This window comes from Macaca fascicularis, chromosome 8 (genome assembly GCF_037993035.2).
Source record: "Macaca fascicularis isolate 582-1 chromosome 8, T2T-MFA8v1.1".
In the NCBI taxonomy this organism is placed as follows: Eukaryota; Metazoa; Chordata; class Mammalia; order Primates; family Cercopithecidae; genus Macaca; species Macaca fascicularis.
The window spans coordinates 14,906,874-14,925,762 of NC_088382.1; the positions used below are offsets into that span (position 1 = coordinate 14,906,874).

At 51.0% G+C, this 18,889-nt stretch overlaps 1 protein-coding gene and 1 long non-coding RNA gene across 12 annotated transcripts in view; one reads left to right on the forward strand and one right to left on the reverse strand.

The window, feature by feature from the left end:
* Positions 1-11,547, forward strand: part of LOC135964655 (ATP-dependent 6-phosphofructokinase, platelet type-like) — a 67,630-nt gene extending 56,083 nt beyond the window's left edge. For 3 of the 7 annotated variants that reach the window (XM_073999965.1, XM_065518860.2, XM_065518858.2), the window contains 3 exons: positions 3,355-3,513; positions 5,252-5,313; positions 7,015-8,036. In XM_073999965.1, the coding sequence (XP_073856066.1) occupies positions 3,355-3,513; positions 5,252-5,313; positions 7,015-7,246 (453 nt within the window). In that variant the 3' untranslated portion in view covers positions 7,247-8,036. Of the gene's footprint in view, positions 1-3,354; positions 3,514-5,251; positions 5,314-7,014; positions 8,037-8,213; positions 8,317-8,919 lie in introns of those variants that run through there. The other 4 variants (XM_073999966.1, XM_065518859.2, XR_012416902.1 and 1 more) reach the window with 3 other exon arrangements.
* The window catches only part of LOC135964656 (uncharacterized), a 75,904-nt gene that overhangs the window by 9,258 nt on the left and 47,757 nt on the right, over positions 1-18,889 (reverse strand). For 3 of the 5 annotated variants that reach the window (XR_012416905.1, XR_010577174.1, XR_012416904.1), the window contains 3 exons: positions 9,788-10,714; positions 9,421-9,501; positions 1,394-5,427 (listed from right to left, as the gene is read on the reverse strand). This is a non-coding gene — a long non-coding RNA (uncharacterized lncRNA). Of the gene's footprint in view, positions 1-1,393; positions 5,428-9,420; positions 9,502-9,787; positions 10,715-18,889 lie in introns of those variants that run through there. The other 2 variants (XR_010577177.1, XR_010577176.1) reach the window with 2 other exon arrangements.

Sequence of the window (18,889 nt, forward strand, 5' to 3'; positions counted from 1 at the left end):
ATTAGGGTCCAGCTATCGCTGGCTTCGCTCTCCTTTAGCACCTTGTAGATGTCCACATATGCTTCCACCCTCGCACCCGGCACGCAGCGCAGCACTACCCCGGCCAGCGGCTGTGCTTTGCTGCAGGTCCCTTGCTGTAGCAGGGATGGGAGCCCCAACCCCTGCCCCGTCTGGCCACCGACTTCAGCAGAGGCTCGGCTGCCGTGAAGGATACCAGTCATGGGAAAACTGGCCTCCCTGCAGATTCACAGAGCAAGGTGGTTCTCACAGAGAAGTCAGTGGCTTTTTTCTACCTTAACACTGTAGCAAACGCCACCTTATCTTTCACCACCAATTGATATTTCTTAACACCCATGGAGCAAAGTGCTGGTGATGTTTGAACTGTAGCCTGGGGCTCTCGCTCCCATGGGACTCCTTGGGGAATTTCCTAGCAGGATCGTGTGTGTGCCCTTGCAGGGGGTTGTGTCTGCTGGGCACATCCCATTGTGTGGCAAGAATGGCTGAGGTCACAGGCTCTGCCTGACGAGTGCCACTCACAACTGCTGTCCACGCAGGGCCACGCTTGGGATTGGCCGCCTTCTTGTCAGTGCTACTTTGACTAATTGCCTGAGGCACGGCCGGAGTGACTTGCTATTTTTAGAAGCTAATTCAGGCTTCAGATGCCATCTAGGTAATGAGGAGAGTGTTCAGGAAAGCTGTATCTAAGCTCCAGCAACGGCAGACTCTTCCGTCCCAGCTGTCACTGCATTTACACTCAGAGGAGCACACGGTTGGGGGCATGGCTCAGCTGTCAGGGCTCCACTGTTCCACACACCCACAGCTGCAGCCTGGCGGGACCAGAACTCAGACACGTTTGGGCACAAATCAGCCTCTTGGGAGAGCTGCTTTGCCTGCAGAATTCTTTTGCCATTAAGCAGCTGTCATTCTTTGAATGAGTGACAGTAATTCCCCACCTCAGGGTGGGCTGTGGGGGAGATTCAGTTGGAAAAATAACCCATGAGGCTTTGTGCCTCTGGAGGTCCTGATGCCCCACCCACATTTTCCTTCCCATGCCCGGGATGCTCTAAGACAAAGGGCAAATCTGAAAGCCTTACTGCATCTTAAGTCTTAGATCACAATGAGAGAGAGACCCAGTACAGGTGGAAAAGTGAAACCCTCAGAATTCTGCACTGGCCCTTCAAGAAGGCAGTTACAGGTTCTTTGGACCCTTGACGGGTTTCTGTCCTCTGTCCTTCCTAAGCACAAAGACGGGAATTCTTCCCATTGCCTGTTTCTCCCCCCATCTCGGCTTCTACACAATGCAAAGTGGCCCTCTAACTAGAGCCCGTGTTCAGTTTTGAATACATCAACCAATTATTTTGGGAGGAAAAGAATCTTCCAGAGAAACGAAGTATAGGTTGGAATGGTTTAATCAAGCCTGTGTTTATTCAACAAAGTGTGCTTTGAAATTTCATTCGAAGTACTCAAGTGAAAATTTCCCGTGGGTGTTAAACTTTAGTGAACAGACTCTCATGTGGCTCCTAGTCTCAAGCCCACACCCCCACTTCATCCTTTTACTCTTGGCTGAGTCCCACGGAGGCCGGTTAGGGAATCCTGCAGGATCAGCCCTTGACCCAGATGGACGGACGGATGGCTGGATAGACGGACAGCTGGCTGGCTGGCTGGGGAATACTGTGCTTGTGTCATTCAGAGACAAGCATTTCTTGAGCGCCTTCTGTGGGGGGCTCGGCCGGGTCCTGCTGATGGTGCAGTGGTGTAAGCCCAGCCCACAGTTCCTGCCCTCATGGAATGTGCAGCCTAGTGAGGACTGCAAGTCACATAACCACGAGGTAACTGCAGGGAGAGACACCGGGGTGATTTCTATGAAGAGAGGACATGGGGTGCCCCGAGAGCCCCTGACAGAGGGAACTTTGTGGTCCTAGAAACCAGGTGATGTTTTCCTAAGGAAATGGCATTTCCCTCTGGGTCAGAGCTGAGGAAGGTGCCTGTGTGTGTCCCGTGGCCGCTGTGACCCTGACCACACACCTGGGGCTGGAAAATAATCATCACTCTCCCACAGTTCTGGAGGGCGGGAGCCATGGGCTGAGGCCAGAGTGTGTGCTCCAGGAGAGTCCCTCGTGGCCCATTCAGGTGCCCAGAGCCCCGGGCCTTGCACGCCTTGTTCCCTGGCACCGCCTCCTCCCATGTGGGTGTGCAGCATCCTACTCCAGGGCCTCTGCACCCCTCATCTGCCGATGCAGGTGGTGGCACTTAGGGCCCACCTGGGTAGTCCTCAGGATTCACCTTTATCACCGCATGAGGGAACATTCCCAGGTTCCAGGCATTAGGACCGGGATTCCTTTGGGGGCTGCTCTCCCGCCCACCACTGTGCCTGAATGTGATGCACATAGCGGCCAGCATATGCAGAGGCCCCAGGAGGACCTGGGGTGGCTGGAGCTAGAGCGGACCTGGTGTCAGAAGTGGGCGGGGCCAGGGATTCCAGAGAAAGGCTTAACGTGTACTTGAAGTGAGCAAAGGGTTTTGAATGAACCAAGAACTGGATCAGATTTATGCTTTTTATATAGATGGGTCTCCAGTCTGTGTGAACAGATTGGAGGGGGCCAGGGTGGGAGCTGAGGCCCAGGCAGAGGCTTTGCAGAGTGCCAGAAGAGGGCGCTGTAGCCCGGACTGAAGTGTGGGTGGGAAGGCGGCAGATGCATTTCTCTGCTGTTTTTCTCCCTGCTGAGCTTGGGTCCTCGTGGAGGGCGGATGGCAGACATTTCACTCTGGGACCTCATGCCTATGCATCCGAAAGACCCCCAGGCGCCTGGGTGTAAGAACCATCATCTGCCTTGGAGTAGAGTTTCTATAAATGTAACATTCACCGATGGATGGAAGACGGCCACAACTCTAAAATCACGCTTTTCAGAAGAAAATAGAAGAGCACAGCTGTTCCCATGGACAAAGCTGGCAGGTGACAGCCCCGTAACTTCTCAGCTCACACCTAACAGTGTCCGCGTCTGGTGAAAGCTGCTTCAGCAGGGACAGTCGAAGAGCAGCATGGAGTGAGCTGGCTTGTGGGGTCGTCTTTTCAGGCTCCTCCTATGGGGCCTGGGAGAAGGGAGCGGCAGATGGCCAGGTCCCCACCACAGGTCATCGAGGTCACCTCCAGGTGGCTGGTGGGGGGGGGGGGGGCATGTTCACATCCACTCCGAGGCACATCCCGGCTGCTGCACACCCTTCACCCCTGTGCGATGCTGGGACCGCATGCTCAGGTGCGGTGTGGGGCCTTGCTGCACTCACTGGTAGGGGAGCTCTGGGATGGTGGGTGCACCCTGGCCCTGGGCTGGAGTGACTGATCTCTTCTCTGACCAGACCTGCGACCGCATCAAGCAGTCCGCCAGCGGAACCAAGCGGCGCGTGTTCATCAAGACCATGGGCGGCTACTGTGGCTACCTGGCCAACATGGGGATCGCGGCCGGAGCCGATGCCGCATACATTTTCGAAGAGCCCTTCGACTTTGAGGATCTGCAGGTATGTGACGGGGCTGGCCTCAGGGGACCGTCCCCTTGGGATCCTCTCGGTGCTGCGGAGCAAATCATCGTGTCTAGGGTGGTTTGCTTTTCGAGGGGGCATGCAGACGGAGGTGCTACCGAACACGCCACGCTTGATGCCCTTTGCATCGACCAGGTGCCTCTCCCGAGTGTCAGGTGATGGCGGACGTGCCTGGTTGAGGACACCTTCTAGTCTCTTGTGTGAAACACAAGCTTGTTTTTTTGATGTAGTCTGTTGTGTAATGTTTTCTCCCTTCTGTCACAAACGATTTGAGTGCCTCCACTGACAGTCACCACCCACGTCTGCGACTGGCTCTGGAGCTGGCTGCAGCTTCTTTTAAGTCTTGAGGCCTTTGGTGCTGCATCTGCCTCTAAACTGACACAGACACGGCCGTGGTTTCTTGGCATCTGTGGCTCTTTTAGGGAAGGGTGTCGCCGACCCCGGGGTCTGCCCTTGCTTCGACGGCACAGCAGAATCCAGGCCTGGACCCTGCAGTGTTCAAAGTTGCTAAACTCCATGCAGGAGGACAGGCCTTGGCAGATAAAATGCAACTGAACAATTGTCTTTAGTTAGTTATATAAATAAATATATGTTACATATTGCTCTGTCACCCAGGCTGGAGTGCAGTGGCACGATCTTGGCTCACTGCAACCTCCGACTCCCAGGTTCAAGCCATTCTCCTGCCTCAGCCTCCCGAGTAGTTGGGATTACAGGTGCATGCCACCATGCCCACCTAATTTTTGTATTTTTAATAGAGATGGGGTTTCACCATGTTGGTCAGGCTGGTCTTGAACTCCTGACCTCGTGATCTGCCCACCTTGGCCTTCCAAAGTGCTGGGATTATAGGCGTGAGCCATCGTGCCCGGCACCGTTGTCTTTTAAAAAGTTAGGATATTACTTGTTTCTGAGCCAAATAGATCAAGTAAAAAGGGCCTTGGTGTTGTCACTAATTATGTGACATGTGAATCATGAATTTCTTCACTGTGTCAAAGTGACTACTTGTGGAGTCGTTCACTGCATTGTGATGTTTCTGTCAGCAGTGGGTCCCATAAGATGATAATGGAGCTGCCCCAAACAGGTGTACTGTTTTTTTAATCTTTTATAAAATTTATATATATATATATATATATATATATATTTTTTTTTTTTTTTTTTTTTTTTTTTTTTTTGAGACGAAGTCTTGCTCTGTAGCCCAGGCTGGAGTGCAGTGGCCGGATCTCAGCTCACTGCAAGCTCTGCCTCCCGGGTTCACGCCATTCTTCTGCCTCAGCCTCCCGAGTAGCTGGGACTATAGGCGCCCGCCATCTCGCCCGGCTAGTTTTTTGTATTTTTTAGTAGAGATGGGGTTTTGCTCTTTTCTGCTGAGAGCGCCGAGTAGAACATTGTCATGAAAATAAATAAGGAGCAATAGAGCCGTGAATGAGCGCTAGGCCAATCACGGAATTATCGTCTTCAGAGGGACCCTGTTGATTCTGGAAGGCGTTTCTAGTGGCTGCCATGAGGGCTGCTCACCGTGCCCTGCGCTCAGCATTCATCGCTGCAGACGTGCTCTCCCCGCCTGGGGGAGGCTCCCCGAGACCTGAGCCGTGAGAGCTTGCAACCTCCTTGGCCACACTCACCGCCACACTTGGTTGGCACTTCCCGCCCTGCAGGGCCTGGCACACAGTGGGTGCTTAGCATAAGTTTATTGTCTGATTAACAAAATACTCTTTTCCAGTCCAATGTGGAGCACCTGACGGAGAAAATAAAGACCACCATCCATAGGGGCCTTGTGCTCAGGTGAGTGAGAGACCAGGGCTGATCTTACGGTCACTGTCACACCGCGGTTCTTAGGTTCTGGTGACTTTGGGCTGGATGAGTGGTCATTTCTTTGCCGCTGGAGTGCACTACACACTGGGCATATGCAGAAGAGAGTTGTGGTGCGTTGCTCTAAAGACTTTCTTGCATTTAGACAACTAAAACTTTTGCTTTATAGTCTTACTCTATTAGATATCTCGCAATCATTTCTCTAACACCTGATGTTTATGAAGGAAGAAGGAAATACAGTCATCCCTCTTAGCCTCAGGGAATGTGTCCCAAGACTCCAGTGGGTACCTGGACCTGGGGATAGTACCCGCCCCCTGTATACATGAGGGGGTGGGTGCTGATAACCATCTGATAACCAAGGCGGCTACTGAGTGACTCAGGGGCAGGAGGCACAGACAGCATGGAGACTTTAGGGCACAGGGATGATTCACGTTCTGGGTGGGACAGCAAGACAGCACAAGATTTCATGACTCCCTGTTAGCCGGGCTTAGGTGAAATCGACATCCTGGGTCGGTTTGTTGTGTCGCATATGTTGTCACTATACAACAAAATAATCTGGAGTATACGCATACTCCCAGTTAGCTGGGAGACTTTTTTTTTTTGAGACAGTCTTGCTCTGTTGCCCAGGCTGGAGTGCAGTGGTGCAATCCTGGCTCACTGCAACCTCCACCTTCCAGGTTCAAGAGATTCTCCTGCCTCAGCCTTCCGAGTAGATGGGTGTACAGGCGCCCACTACAACGCCCAACCAATTTTTGTATGTTCAGTAGAGATGGAGTTTCACCACGTTGGCCAGGCTGGTCTCAAACTCCTGACCTCAGGTGATTCGCCCACCTTAGCCTCCCAGCATGCCAGGATTACAGGCGTGATCCCCACCGTGCCCAGCCAAAACATCTAAACTTTTAAGTCATGCCAAACAGCAGCAGCTTTAGGCTTCTTTTGTTGGTGCGGTTTGAGTAATGGGGATTTTAAGGGAACTGTCAGCTTTCATGAAAACAGTGACACCCCCATCACTTGGAAATGCTTATTCAAACTAAACATGGCATCAGGTTAAAAACTGGAGCGTCCTAAGATTTAAAAAGGATTATCAGACATGTAAGATACTTGACACTCACCCTCAAATCAGAATGACCTGGAATAAGCTGCATGCGGGCACACGCATGTTATGAGTTGAGCCTGGGACACAGCGGTCCAGGATTCCTAACTCCCACGCACTCCTCCTTCACCACCTCCTATTCTTTATACTTTTAAACCAGAGCCCGTGAACTTATTTCAGAGAGCTCATGAATCGCCTGAAATGATGAAATAGTAGGCGTCTGTGTGACTTTGTCAAAGAATCCACAACGGTTATCAGATTCTTAAAGCTGTGACCCATCCCCACCCCAGATGAGTTTACGAAATCTTGATTTAAGATTTTAAAATATTGGAGATGGTTAGTTGACTCGTTCCATTTATTAAAACCCTTCTCTTACTGGGCAGGGGGGAACACTTGATACTTTTGCTTAACAGGCTGAGTTCAGGCTACAGGAATCACAGATTTTGTTTTGTTCTGTTCCAGCTATCCCTAAAGACTTAGAAACAAAAACATGAATTCTGTGAAACAGAAATCATCATTTCTATTTCACAGCAAAGTGTTACTGTATAACTGATATTTCATATGACTCTAACCACCAACAGGGTGGGGCACCTTCTCCATTTGATAGAAACTTTGGAACCAAAATCTCTGCCAGAGCTATGGAGTGGATCACTGCAAAACTCAAGGAGGCCCAGGGCAGAGGTAAGGGGTCCGGGGAGGGAGGCCATCTGCCTTGGTGAAAATGCTGTCCTATCGGGGAGAAGTAGGCTGCTGGTTCCTTCTTCAGTTCAGTACCGAGCTGCGTGTGATGTTCTAACTCCTGCTGGTCTCTGAGCATTGCTATTTAACCAATCTTGGATTCCTGGGTGTGCATGACATGTTCTCTTTTATCACTGCTAGATTCAACCTGAAGTTCTTTTGTGCAGGCTTTTTGCTCTGGAAATCCTGAGCATCAGCCCACAGTTTCCCTCACAGTTGAAGTGGGGTCTTCTATTTCTTGGATGTTTGGTAGGACAACCTCCTTGTGACCCCATCCATCAGAACTTCCAGTTTTGAGGAAGATTTGGCTGCTGAATGAATTGTTCGTGTTTGTAGAACTATGCATGTTTTTCCTTAAATCAGTTTTGTAACTTACATATTCTAACAATCTTTAGATAAGCTGAAAAGTTTTAGAAAACATGACACATTACTCTTGTTAATGGTTCCAACGTGGCTGGTCCCTACTCATTCCTGAGTGGTTATTTGTGCCAGCATCTTTCTCACCCCCACCCCCCTCAGCTTTCTTCAGTCATACCAGACGTGTGCTTTTATTAGGGCAAACCATTATCACTGCCAATGTCCGAGTTAGAAGAATGACAGTCTACAAAAAACAGTGATGTGAATAGTTTCAATCGGTTTGTCTTTTTGAAGAACTGACTGATTCTTTCTACATCCATTTTCTCTTGCTAATTTAGCTACGGATGCTTCTCGTGCCTCAGTGTGTGTATATGTGAGCATCAATTTCTTATTAGTGTTTTGCCATAATTTAAGGTAATTTCCTTATTCCACTATTTAGTGAAAAATTCTCTCCACTGAGAGAAAAAACAAAAGCTGCTTTCCAGGAAGCCATCAGGGTGATCCCACAAGAGCAGAGCTCTGCAAGCCCAGGCCGGGCGCTGGCCACACTGCACAGCTGTTCTCAGCCTCCCCCAGGCTTCCAGGCCAGGTTCAGCACAGTGCCCAGGAATCTCACCCCGTGATTCTGCTCCCCCAGCTGCCCATGGGACAGGGCAGTGTTAATCTGTTTTTAAACCTTTTATAGGAAAAACATTGACCACCGATGATCCCGTTTGTGTGCTGGGAATCAGCAAAACAAATGTTATTTTTCAACCTGTGGCAGAGCTGAAGAACCAAATGGATTTTGGGTAAGTCGGGGTCTTATTGCCTTAGCAAACCCAGCCAATGTGAGTACAGGACAGGGGAATGGCCATTGCTGTTGCGTTCGGCAACTCATTCAGGGGTTTGAGGAACTAGCTTTTCTGAAGCTCAGTTAAAAAATACTAGGTCTTGGCCAGGCACGGTGGCTCATGCCTAAGATCCCAGCACTTTGGGAGGCCTAGGTGGGTGGATCACTAGGTCAAGAGATTGAGACCAGCCTGGCCCACATGGTGAAACCCCGTCTCTACTAAAAATACAAAAAGTAGCCTGGCGTGGTGGCGCACACCTGGAGTCCCAGCTACTCAGGAAGCTGAGGCAGGAGAAACCGCTTGAACCTGGGAGGCAGAGGTTGCAGTGAGCTGAGATTGCACCACTGCTCTACAGCCTGGTGACAGAGCAACAAACTACCACTAGGTCTTTGGGAAGAATTTTTAGAAATATAAAAACAATGGTTTTGTTTGATCTTGAAATTGGCTTTATCATCTAGTTGATTCAGCCGACCCTACAACCCCCGTGTTTCTGGCAAGACCACTTGCTGTGCTGGCCGTGGCATCTCCCAGCCTCACTGCTGTCCCCCCTTCCCTCCACAGGCACAGGATTCCCAAAGAACGGTGGTGGCTCAAGCTGCGGCCCCTCATGAAGATCCTGGCCAAGTACAAGGCCAGCTACAACGTGTGAGACTCAGGCCAGCTACAGCACGTGCAGCCCTGGAGCCTCTAATCCAGTCCCACCTGCACGTGCCTGCAACCTGGACTCACCGTGGACCATCTGTTTTTGTAATACTTAAGTTATTGATCAGCACTTTATGCAGGTATTGACATTAAAACCTAATCAGTGAGCACCTGTCACCGCCCATGTGCCCCACCAGCTCCAGTGTGTGCTGTCTGTGGACTGTCTCATGCTTTCAGATGTGCGTATTAAACATTTGCCTACAACTCCAAGTAGGGTGGCTACTAAGGGTTTTCTCAGCAGTTTTGTGGGCAAAGATTATCAAAATATTTTTATAGGGATCACTGAACTATGCGCAAGTCATAAAAGGAGAACAAAGCTAGTAGTTTACACAGGACAAGGGGAATGCCATGTTTACTTACTGTTACATATTTGTCACGTGTCAGTTTCCATCCAGAGCAGCAGGCCAGGACCCTGGGCCTGGACCCCAGGCTCCTGCTCTCCTTAGAAAGTAAAAGAGAACACATGAATCTTATCTACTCAGCCTCTTGATTGCAATCCTAGCTGCATGTTAAAACCACCACGGTGGGGGTTTGAAAAATCTGATAGCCAGCTTCTCGTCCAGTCCAAGCCACGGTCCTCACTGGGCCCTAATTTGGAACTCTCCAATGACTCTTGCCAGAGTAGACATGGGTGCTGGGGTGACAGCCCTGCCACCCTCGTGGGCCCCCCTCCTGTAGGGACAGTGTTTCTGCCTCAGTTCTAGACTGCAAGAGACCACAGCTGTACCTCAGAAACGTGGGCGGAGAGCTGTATGGAGGGAGAGGAGACACCAAAAACCAGCTGTTTGGGAAATCGGAGTCCAACGGCCAAGAGCTGGCGTGGAGGCTTTCCTTTCTGGCTCTGTAAAGACGAAGCGAGCACTTACTCACCCCAGCCCCTCTGCTTCTCAGGGACTGCTTCCATTCAGCCGCCCTGTTGAACTTCCGTCTGTTAGGAGGATGCTCCCACAGGGCCTCGGTGTGATCAGTTTCATGAATCAGCACAGGCGGAGGTAGGACACCTTTGTGTGCCTTTTCATTCTACTTCTGCTTTTTAATAAAGGCCCTAAATGCTACTTAAAATAATGACTCAAGCAGAGGTTAAGTCAGAGTTGCCCTTTTAGATTCTTAAATATTCTAGAACTAATGAGGTAAAACTAGCCTTTGTCAGTAGAAAGTAAATTATATGTGGTGCATCTTTGGCACTTTGTGCATAACTATTTCAATGAATGTCTTCCTTGTTGCTCTTAAGACTGACTTGCCAGTCAGTGGCAAAACCTTAAGAATGACATAATGTTCTTGGAAAAAGCAGTAGCATTTCTGACTTTTCATATTCAGCTCTAGAGGCCGATTTTCTCAGGGGCTCCTGCACAGTCGGGCGTGCCAGGGCCACTCATCTGATGATCCAGGATGGGTCCTTGGCGATTTTGGGGTTCTCGGGTCCGAGTATGGCCAGGCCGTGCATGCTCTTCCCAGTGCCGAGAACCCGAGGGGAAGGCAGGCGAGGTCAGCGAGGACTGGCTTCTGCGTCAGTGCCGTTAAGGCCTCCATTCCCAGACACCGTCTCCCCCGCTCCTCACTCACCTATAGCTGACAGTGAAGAGCTGCTCCCTGTGGGCCTGCTTCATCTCATCTGAGAGGCCGTACAAGAAGAGGTCCATTCCTAGAAGACAAACTACAGGCACAGTGGGCTGTGCATTTGTGTCCCGGAGTGAGGCACCCCCTGCGAGGTGGGGAGTAATAGCCACCCCCCTCCCCCCGCCTTGGCTATTAGGAGCCATGGTGGACTCACAGCCTGTTTAGGATATTGTGAGTAGTATCATCTGCCCCTCTGGAAATAATGAACTGAATGGGAAACATCCAGGCCCCGAGACCCACTCAGGAGCAGAAAACGGGGAAGGAGCCTTGAACAGACCCTCGGGAGGGCAGTCAGCAGGAGCCATGGAGGCCACCAGGAGGGAGGAAGGAAGGCAGGAAGGGAGGCCAGAGGTGACGTGGTGGGGAGAGGAGACGTGGCCAGAGGCAACGTGGCCAGGGAAGGAGATACGGCTGGAAGGAAGTGACAAGAGGGGTCTCCAGGCCTCAGACTGTGCCTGATGTATGGATGACATTTTAACTAAGATGTTATATCTAAAGTAGCAATTTAGAACCATTGTGTACATTTAAAGCACGGTACAAATATAGCACATTTCCCAAACCAAAGAACAGTGCGTTGAAGGAAGAAATAGCAGCTCACCAATAAAATAAAAGTGAGTCAAGAAAAAATTCATTTAAGATCAGAAATAGATCCTACAGCTCTTCTAGTCCAATCCCCACCCTAACATGAATGGGGGGAAAAGGGAAGTAGATTCTAGTCAGTCAGAATTAAAGGCAAAACTGATCCACTTTACTTTCTACTTGACAGAAAACAAGAAGCTCATCAAGGAAATCCCTACGAACAGTAGCTTTAGGAGTCCCCAAAATGCAAAATTCACCTTCAAATTAAATCAACTGCTAAGTGTGTATAAAGTTATTGTTTTCATTATTGCCTTCCTCATTCCCAGGGGCTTTTTTAGAGCTTGTTTCCCCCTAATTGCCTCCAACACACCCAGGAAATTTAAACCTCACAAGTAAACCGTGTCTCGATTAACACACAGCGTCCTTTAGGAGCAGACAGTCCATTGCTCTAAGACGTTCTTGTCACCTAAGCACTGAGTACAGCCTGAGAACGCACAACATGCACACACACGAACTCGGACAAACAGGTGAGATGTGGCACATGAGGAAGACGAGAAAAATGAACTTCACTGACACCCCAGATCCATGAAGAAGTGACACACGCAGCCTGCTCGGGTGCCAGTGACTCCTCGAAAACAGCCAAGGGCAGCATTTGGAGAAGCAGCACCGCAGGCCAGGAGGGTCTGGGGGCTTCAGAGGGGAGGGGTGCCCCCGACCAGGTGCTGGGGGCTTCAGGAGGGAAGGGCGCCCCAATCAGGTGCCGGGGCTTCAGACGGGAAGGCGCCCTGACCAGGTCCTGGGGGTGGCAGGACAAGCCCTGGGTCCCCTCGTCACTTTTCACTCCCTACCCCCGAATCTCGCCCTGAAGTTGCAGCAAGTCCAGGTATTCATTTACCCATAAAATTAAGTATCTGTGAGTAACACAAGTCACTAATCCACAGATATCCGAGTCCACAGATATCTCCCAGAGATGCCACCATCCATTCTGGTAGAAGAGCAGCCCAGGGGCCCACACTGCTAGGAAGGGAGACTGTCTTCAGCCTGACGCTGCAGAATTCTCAACACAAAGTCTACCTTCTGGAACCATGCATCTCCTACAGAAGCAACTAGCGGCATACAGGGTTTTTAAAAATCTGTTTTTTCTTAAGACAGTCTCACTCTGTCACCCAGGCTGGAGTGCAGTGGCACAATCTCAGCTCGTTGCAACCTCTGCCTCTGGAGTTCAAGTGATTCTCCTGCCTCGGCCTCCCGAGTAGCTGGGATTACAGGCGCCTGTCACCAGGTCCGGCTCACTTTTTGTATTTTCAGTAGAGACAGGATTTCACCCTGTTGGCCAGGCTGGTCTCGAATGCCTGACCTCATGTGATCCACATGCCTCGACCTCCCAAACTGCTGGGAATACAGGCAAGAGCCACGGTGCTTGGCCCATATAGCTGTTTAAATTTGACTAAAACTAAATGCAATTAGAAGTTCAGTTTCTCATTTGCACTTCAAGCATTCAGTTACCCACAGGCGGCCACGGACCAGAGGCTGGTAGAGATGTCACACTCCACACTGCAGAAGGATCTACGGACGAAGTGGCTCTAAGATCATCTCGGCATCTTTATATCGAAGCTACTGAAGTTTTACTCTGCTTATTATAGACATCAGCATTCTCTCATTTAAAAATGTCAGTGCTATTGCAATGATCAGATCAGTGACTTCCCAGCACCTCTTCTCTTCCTGTACAGATAACTGCAGAGCATCTGCACTCTGCCTCCACACTAAGGGACAGCAGAAGCCTCCGTGTAAAATCGGGGAGAAAAAAAAATGAATCCCTAGTCCCTCTCTCCCTACAATTTTGTGAAGCGTCTCTTAATATTCAGAATAACAGCCGGAGTTACAATAAACAAACATCCCTTGACCAGGAAGCAACAGGGAAGCAAGAAAAGGAAGATGCGAGGACCCTCCATTCCCTCTGGGACCCCAGGCCCAGCCAGGACTGAGAAGGGCAGCACAGCCCGGCAGACCTGCACACCTGATGCAAACCGTGCACATGGCTTCCCTGGGACTCGGTCCCCCACTCTGCCCTCACTGGCCGCTGTGGCTCTGGTAGAGGGAGCTCCCTGAACCCCAACACCCACAGTCAGTTTCCTCCTTGCAGGTCTCAGCTCTGCTGTGACTGCCTCAAGTGCCTCCCTGATGCTTCTCATCATCCGGGTACGGTGCCCCCTCTATCCCATAGCCCTTGCTACCACCCACCCCACCACGAAGCCTGGCACACAGCAGGTGCCTGAGATGCCCCAATGGGCGGGCATGCCAGGGTAGGGCTTGGAGTTCCAAGGGCCATGTCCCGCATACCACCACAAGCACCGCGGAGGCTGTGGAAGGGGTCCAGGCTTCAGGCCTGCACTCAGCTTCTCCCGCCTCCGAGGCCAAGAACCTAGCAAGGGAATGCAGCCGGAAGCAGGATTCCAAACCCCCTTCTTGTTCCTCAAGAGGAAAGGGGCCTCAGGGCAAAACCCCACAAGTGCCTTCCTCCTGCCATGCTGCCTGTCATAGCACCGACACTGTCACAGCAGGGAAACCACTCCTGTGAGGAGAAAACCAAGTACCACAGGAGCCACGTCCACTGGCAGCGTCTGCTGAGCCCAATTAGTGACAACAGCAGCCGGGCCCCCACGCAGCATGCACCGACTCTGACCCGCCTCGCACACCACAAGGTCCTGAAGCTCAGCTTCGACTCATCAGGGGCCTCTTCCAGGAGAGCTCGGCATGTCTACCTTCCCTGGGCTCACAGAAAGCTGAGGGACTCAGCCCCGAGTGTGAACAGAGTCAAGCTCCCACTAGCTGTGCAGACCTCCTTCCCAGCCCTGGCCTGGGAAGGGGCCAAGCAGAAACAGCCATCTTTTGCCCGCACAGGTACAGAATTCAGCCAGCTCTCTCAATGGAGTCATGACAGGTCAACTCCAGGCTCCTCAGGGCTCTGGGGTTCACCTCGGGCCACTGCACCTTTGAAATGTGGCTGCAGACTCCTCTAGGCTGCTCGGTGTCACAGCCCATTTCATTCAGACACTGCAGGCCCCAACCCGTGGTGTCACTACCCAGGACACCCCTGCCGGCATCCTCCGAGATGCTGCTGCAGCTGCTGTGATCTGAGAACAGCCACGTGCAGGCATCAAAGGGAGGGCTTCTCAAGTCTCCGAGAGCAGTGGCTACAGCTTCGGAAGACGTTGCACTGAATCCTCGGTGAGCCTGGCTCGGTCTGCAATCTAAGCCGGGTTGCTGGGGAGATGCACTCTGTTGTAACTGATGGAGGCTGTTGGTGGCAGCTCTACCAAGACCAAGGATGGCAACTAATCTGAGATTTACAATCCATACTTTCTATCTGATGTTTACAAGGAAAGCATCGTGCAAGTTCCAGTAGCAAGAAATTTTCTATAATCTATCACATCAGGATACAGCAGAAATGTAAGTTAATAGGGTCTATGCAGAAGAAGAGATGGGTCTATTTCAGGAAAAGTGCTTGCTGGCTTTTTTAGAAACAGAGTGAAGTCCCTGCCAAGTACAAGGTTGTTTATACTTTTGCTTTGGAAACAGAGGGAAAGTTCTTCCTTATTATTCAAATACATTAACTACATTTAAGTGTTCTGGTAGACTAAGTATTCAATATTCAAAAATAAGTAATTGTTTGGTCTATTTCATTCCTTAAATGTAGCTTTCAAAAACTGAAACACCTGGCCAGGTACGGTGGCTCGCGCCTGTAATCCCAGCACTTTGGGAGGCCGAGGAGGGCAGAACACGAGGTCAGGAGATTGAGACCATCCTGGCCAACATGGTGAAACCCCGTCTCTACTAAAAGCACAAAAAATTAGCTCGGCATAGTGGCGGGCACCTGTAGTCCCAGCTACTCAGGAGGCTGAGGCAGGAGAGTGGAATGAACCCTGGAGGCGGAGGTTACATTGAGCGGAGACAGCACGACTGCATTCCAGCCTGGGTGACAGAGCAACACTCCCGTCTCAAAAAAAAAAAAAAAAAAAAAAGTGACAAACACCCCATGTCTGCCCTGGCTCCCACCATCTTCATGGAGTGGACAGAGCTTGGGAAAAGCTCACTGTGGAGGCCCAGAAGGCCGGGCCAGGCCTTTGCTCAGCAGATGAGAGGGTCAGCCACCCTAGGGAAGAAGCCCATATTTGCTATGTTACTGACAATATCCACATAAGTTTCTATTTTGCCTCCCACACAGACCTGGGATCCATATTTGAGCAAGCGGCTCATGCCAATACACCCTCCATGCCATCGTTTTCCTGACCTCCCCAAGAAGAGCTAGGCCAGGCAGCGTCCCCACACAGGCGCTGGGGCCCAGGAAGAGTCGGGTCCTGCCCCCTTCTCCCTCGTCCCTGCACTTGGCTTGCTGTGGAAGCCCAGCAGTGCTGGCTGAACCCACGTTCACCTGGGGCATTCAGGAGAAGCCTCTGCAGAAATCAGCTGGGAAGCAGGGCTGTGTGTGCTGGCAGGTCACTTGAATGGATTTGTGCAACTGAGTTTTCAACACAGGTGCTGCCAACCAAGTCCCTCAAGCCCTTCGTGAGCCTAGAGGCACAGAGCCATTTGCTGCACTCTATCTCTAACCACCCTGCACAGAAGCCCAGTTTATCCAAAGGACCATAAAATTGTGCGTGGAAACACTTGAAGTTTGGCATAATGAATTAAAAGTGAAGTCACCACATCTATTTTCCATTAATCCATGTATTCAAACAAGTGTCTCTTGAGTATGTGCATTGAATACTGTGGAATTAGGATTTAGTCCATGCCCTCAAGAAATATACATCACAGAAGGAAAGGTATAGCTTGTAACTGTAACGGTGGTGAACAGGCAAGAAATAAACATCATAGAAGAAAAGGTACAGCTTGTAACTGTAACAGTGGTGAACAGGACAGAATTTCACAGGCTCATCAGGAACCACCAAGGAGGAAGCGATGATTCATTTCCATCTGCAGTAGATAAATGTTTCCTGGACAAAGTAACTTTTCTACAGTGATATCTGCTCCTTATTGTTTAGATCTTGCTTGATAGGGTATTAAAATTACCACTTTCTATGTGCTGCTTATATAAAATACATCATTGTCAAGGGAGGTTATAAGTTATAAAATAACTTAAATACTTCACACATAAGCCTGGGCTGTAAATGGTGGAAGGGAGTGGGATGATGTGTTCCCGTATTCTTGAGACACAGAAGGGGCAAGACCCTGGTTCCCTTCTCCTCCCCACTGCCCTGTTCCCAGATAAGGGGCAGAGGCAAGGCCGCCGTGCAGCCCTAGAGCTGGCTCCAGGGCCAGGACACCACGCCCAGCCTCTCTGCGCCCCATGCGAGAAATACAGTCTGGGGGGCAATCACCGAGTTACCTGGCGGTGGGGAGAGTCCTTCATCAAAACCTGTGCTTCCAGGAGCCAGGACAAAGCAGGAGCCCCCAGGAAAAGTGTTCCAGGTGCTCCTGAAACCTGGGCACAGGGTCACAGCCTGGCAGGAAGCACTAGCGATGCAGGTCTGCCCAAGACTGGGAGGATGGCCAGACGCTTGAAGGCCAGACTGTCCTGCAGGAGATGACCACTTCTCTCTCCAGTTCGTTAGAGTCAGAGTCTGGGCTTCAATTTTGTATCTGGAGTCTCACAGTACAGAAATATCACAAAGGGATTAGACTTCGTATACTTACCCCAATGTTTTTTCAGTTAAAAAAAATCGTGTTTCTTGTGACTAATTCTAAATCCAACAAAGAAAAATAATTAAGTGTAAAAACACATGCCTACAAAATGTCAACCACAATCTCTTTACCCATAGAGATCCAAAATTTAGTTTACGTTTTCTTCAGTATTGTCTGATTTCTTTTTTTTTTTTTTTAAGCCATTACTGAGGTGTCTCCTCACTGCCCCATGAGGAGGTTCATGGGCTCTTCAGGGCTCTTTGCTGTTTTATCGTTTCTTAGGTTTAAGGACAGGATCATTTTCCTACACTTCTTTGCTTCCTTGATCACCAATTTTTCACAAGGACGCCATTGTGCATCGGAAAACCTAGCAAGTGAACTTCATTAAAAGTGAAAACAATAAGGACATGTTGGCTGCTATGACAGCATCCTCAGTCACCGAATCTCCCTGGGGGACCACGCCCCAATCTCCTTGTAACCCCAGCATGCAGGTATCACTGTGGCTGACAGGACTGGCCCACCCTGGGGGAGGCATGAAAGCAAAGAGAAGGCAGGCGACTCATATTTAGGAAACTCGGGTGATCCTCTTGAGTCATGTTTCTCAGGGTGTCAGGGGACCAGCCACATACGGGGAACCTCCTGGCCTGGCAGGTGGCAGATTCCTGGAACCCGCTTCAGACAGGTTAATCAGAGAATCTAAAGGCGGGCGAACTCTGAAAAGTATCTGTAAAGGAAGGACTCAAGCTCTGCTGTGAGCCCACTACACGTGGGGTCACACAGGACGCAGCTCCCAAAAAGCCACCCAGCGTCCAGTCTCCATTCCACCCTCATGGGAGGAATACCCGTCAAGTCATAGAACACGGGCTTCAGTGAACGCCTTCCCGCGCCACCTCCACTGTCGCCCAGCCCTGCATGAGTAGCCGCTGAGTAGGGGACACAAGCCTTTGCTCCTGACTTTGCTCCTGACCCTGCCCCCGACACGCGTCACATTTCACGGAAATCCCAGTAGAGTTCAGTCGCAGCCGCCTTTCCCTCACAGCACCCACCTCTTCCACAATCGAATCCCAGGCTTGTCCTAGGCCCTGCTGCGCATGACACCATCTCTGGCACCCGGACCTCAGACTGTCCTCACGCAGCCACCCGCACCTTCCCGACAGAGGGATCCGCACGCCCCGGCAGCTGCTACCCGTCTCTACCAGGACATTTCAGAGATTACTCAGCAAACTCGATGCCCTTAGACTGAACACGGCTCTTCCCTCACAGACCCTGTCACTCCAACACGTCACCATCTACCGGCCACATGCAACAAGCCTCTCTCCCTCCACACTGTTGCCCGTTGGGCCTGGCCCTCCGCCCTGTCCACACTTCCATTCCAGGACATTCCTCTGGGATCAGCAGCCCCAGACTCATCCCCAACACCTACCGCACTGAAAACAAACTTCTTCTTGACGCATCAAACAAAACACAGAAAACCACCCTCAACAAGCACGTACCTTGAGTCACAGAGGAACACTGTGAGCCCTGACCCTGGAAGGGATCTGTGAATGTGAGTACTTCTAGCCCTGTCCCGACCTTCAGGGCCTGGCAAACCCACACGCAAGCTCTCCTCTCTCTCCAGCTCCCAGCCAGATTCTGCCATTTTCCTCAGCTTTAAGGCAACACCCAAGGCTTCTCACATGGCCCAGAAGCCAGCCCTCGATGGCCCCATGACCTCCCTCCTGGGGCTCATACGGCTGGATGCTCCCTCCCGCAGAGCTCAGGGCTGGTCAGTATGGCCCAGGGGACCGGCCACCTTGACACTGGGTGTAAGACCAGCACTCCCACGTCTCTGGGGAAAGGAGCGGCCCTGGGCAGGGATGCACCTGGCAGCCCCAGGGAGGGGCCGGGTGTGGAGGACCAGGCCTCCGCCCGCAGACATGTCAGCACAGCATCCTGGAGCAGAACCTCCAGC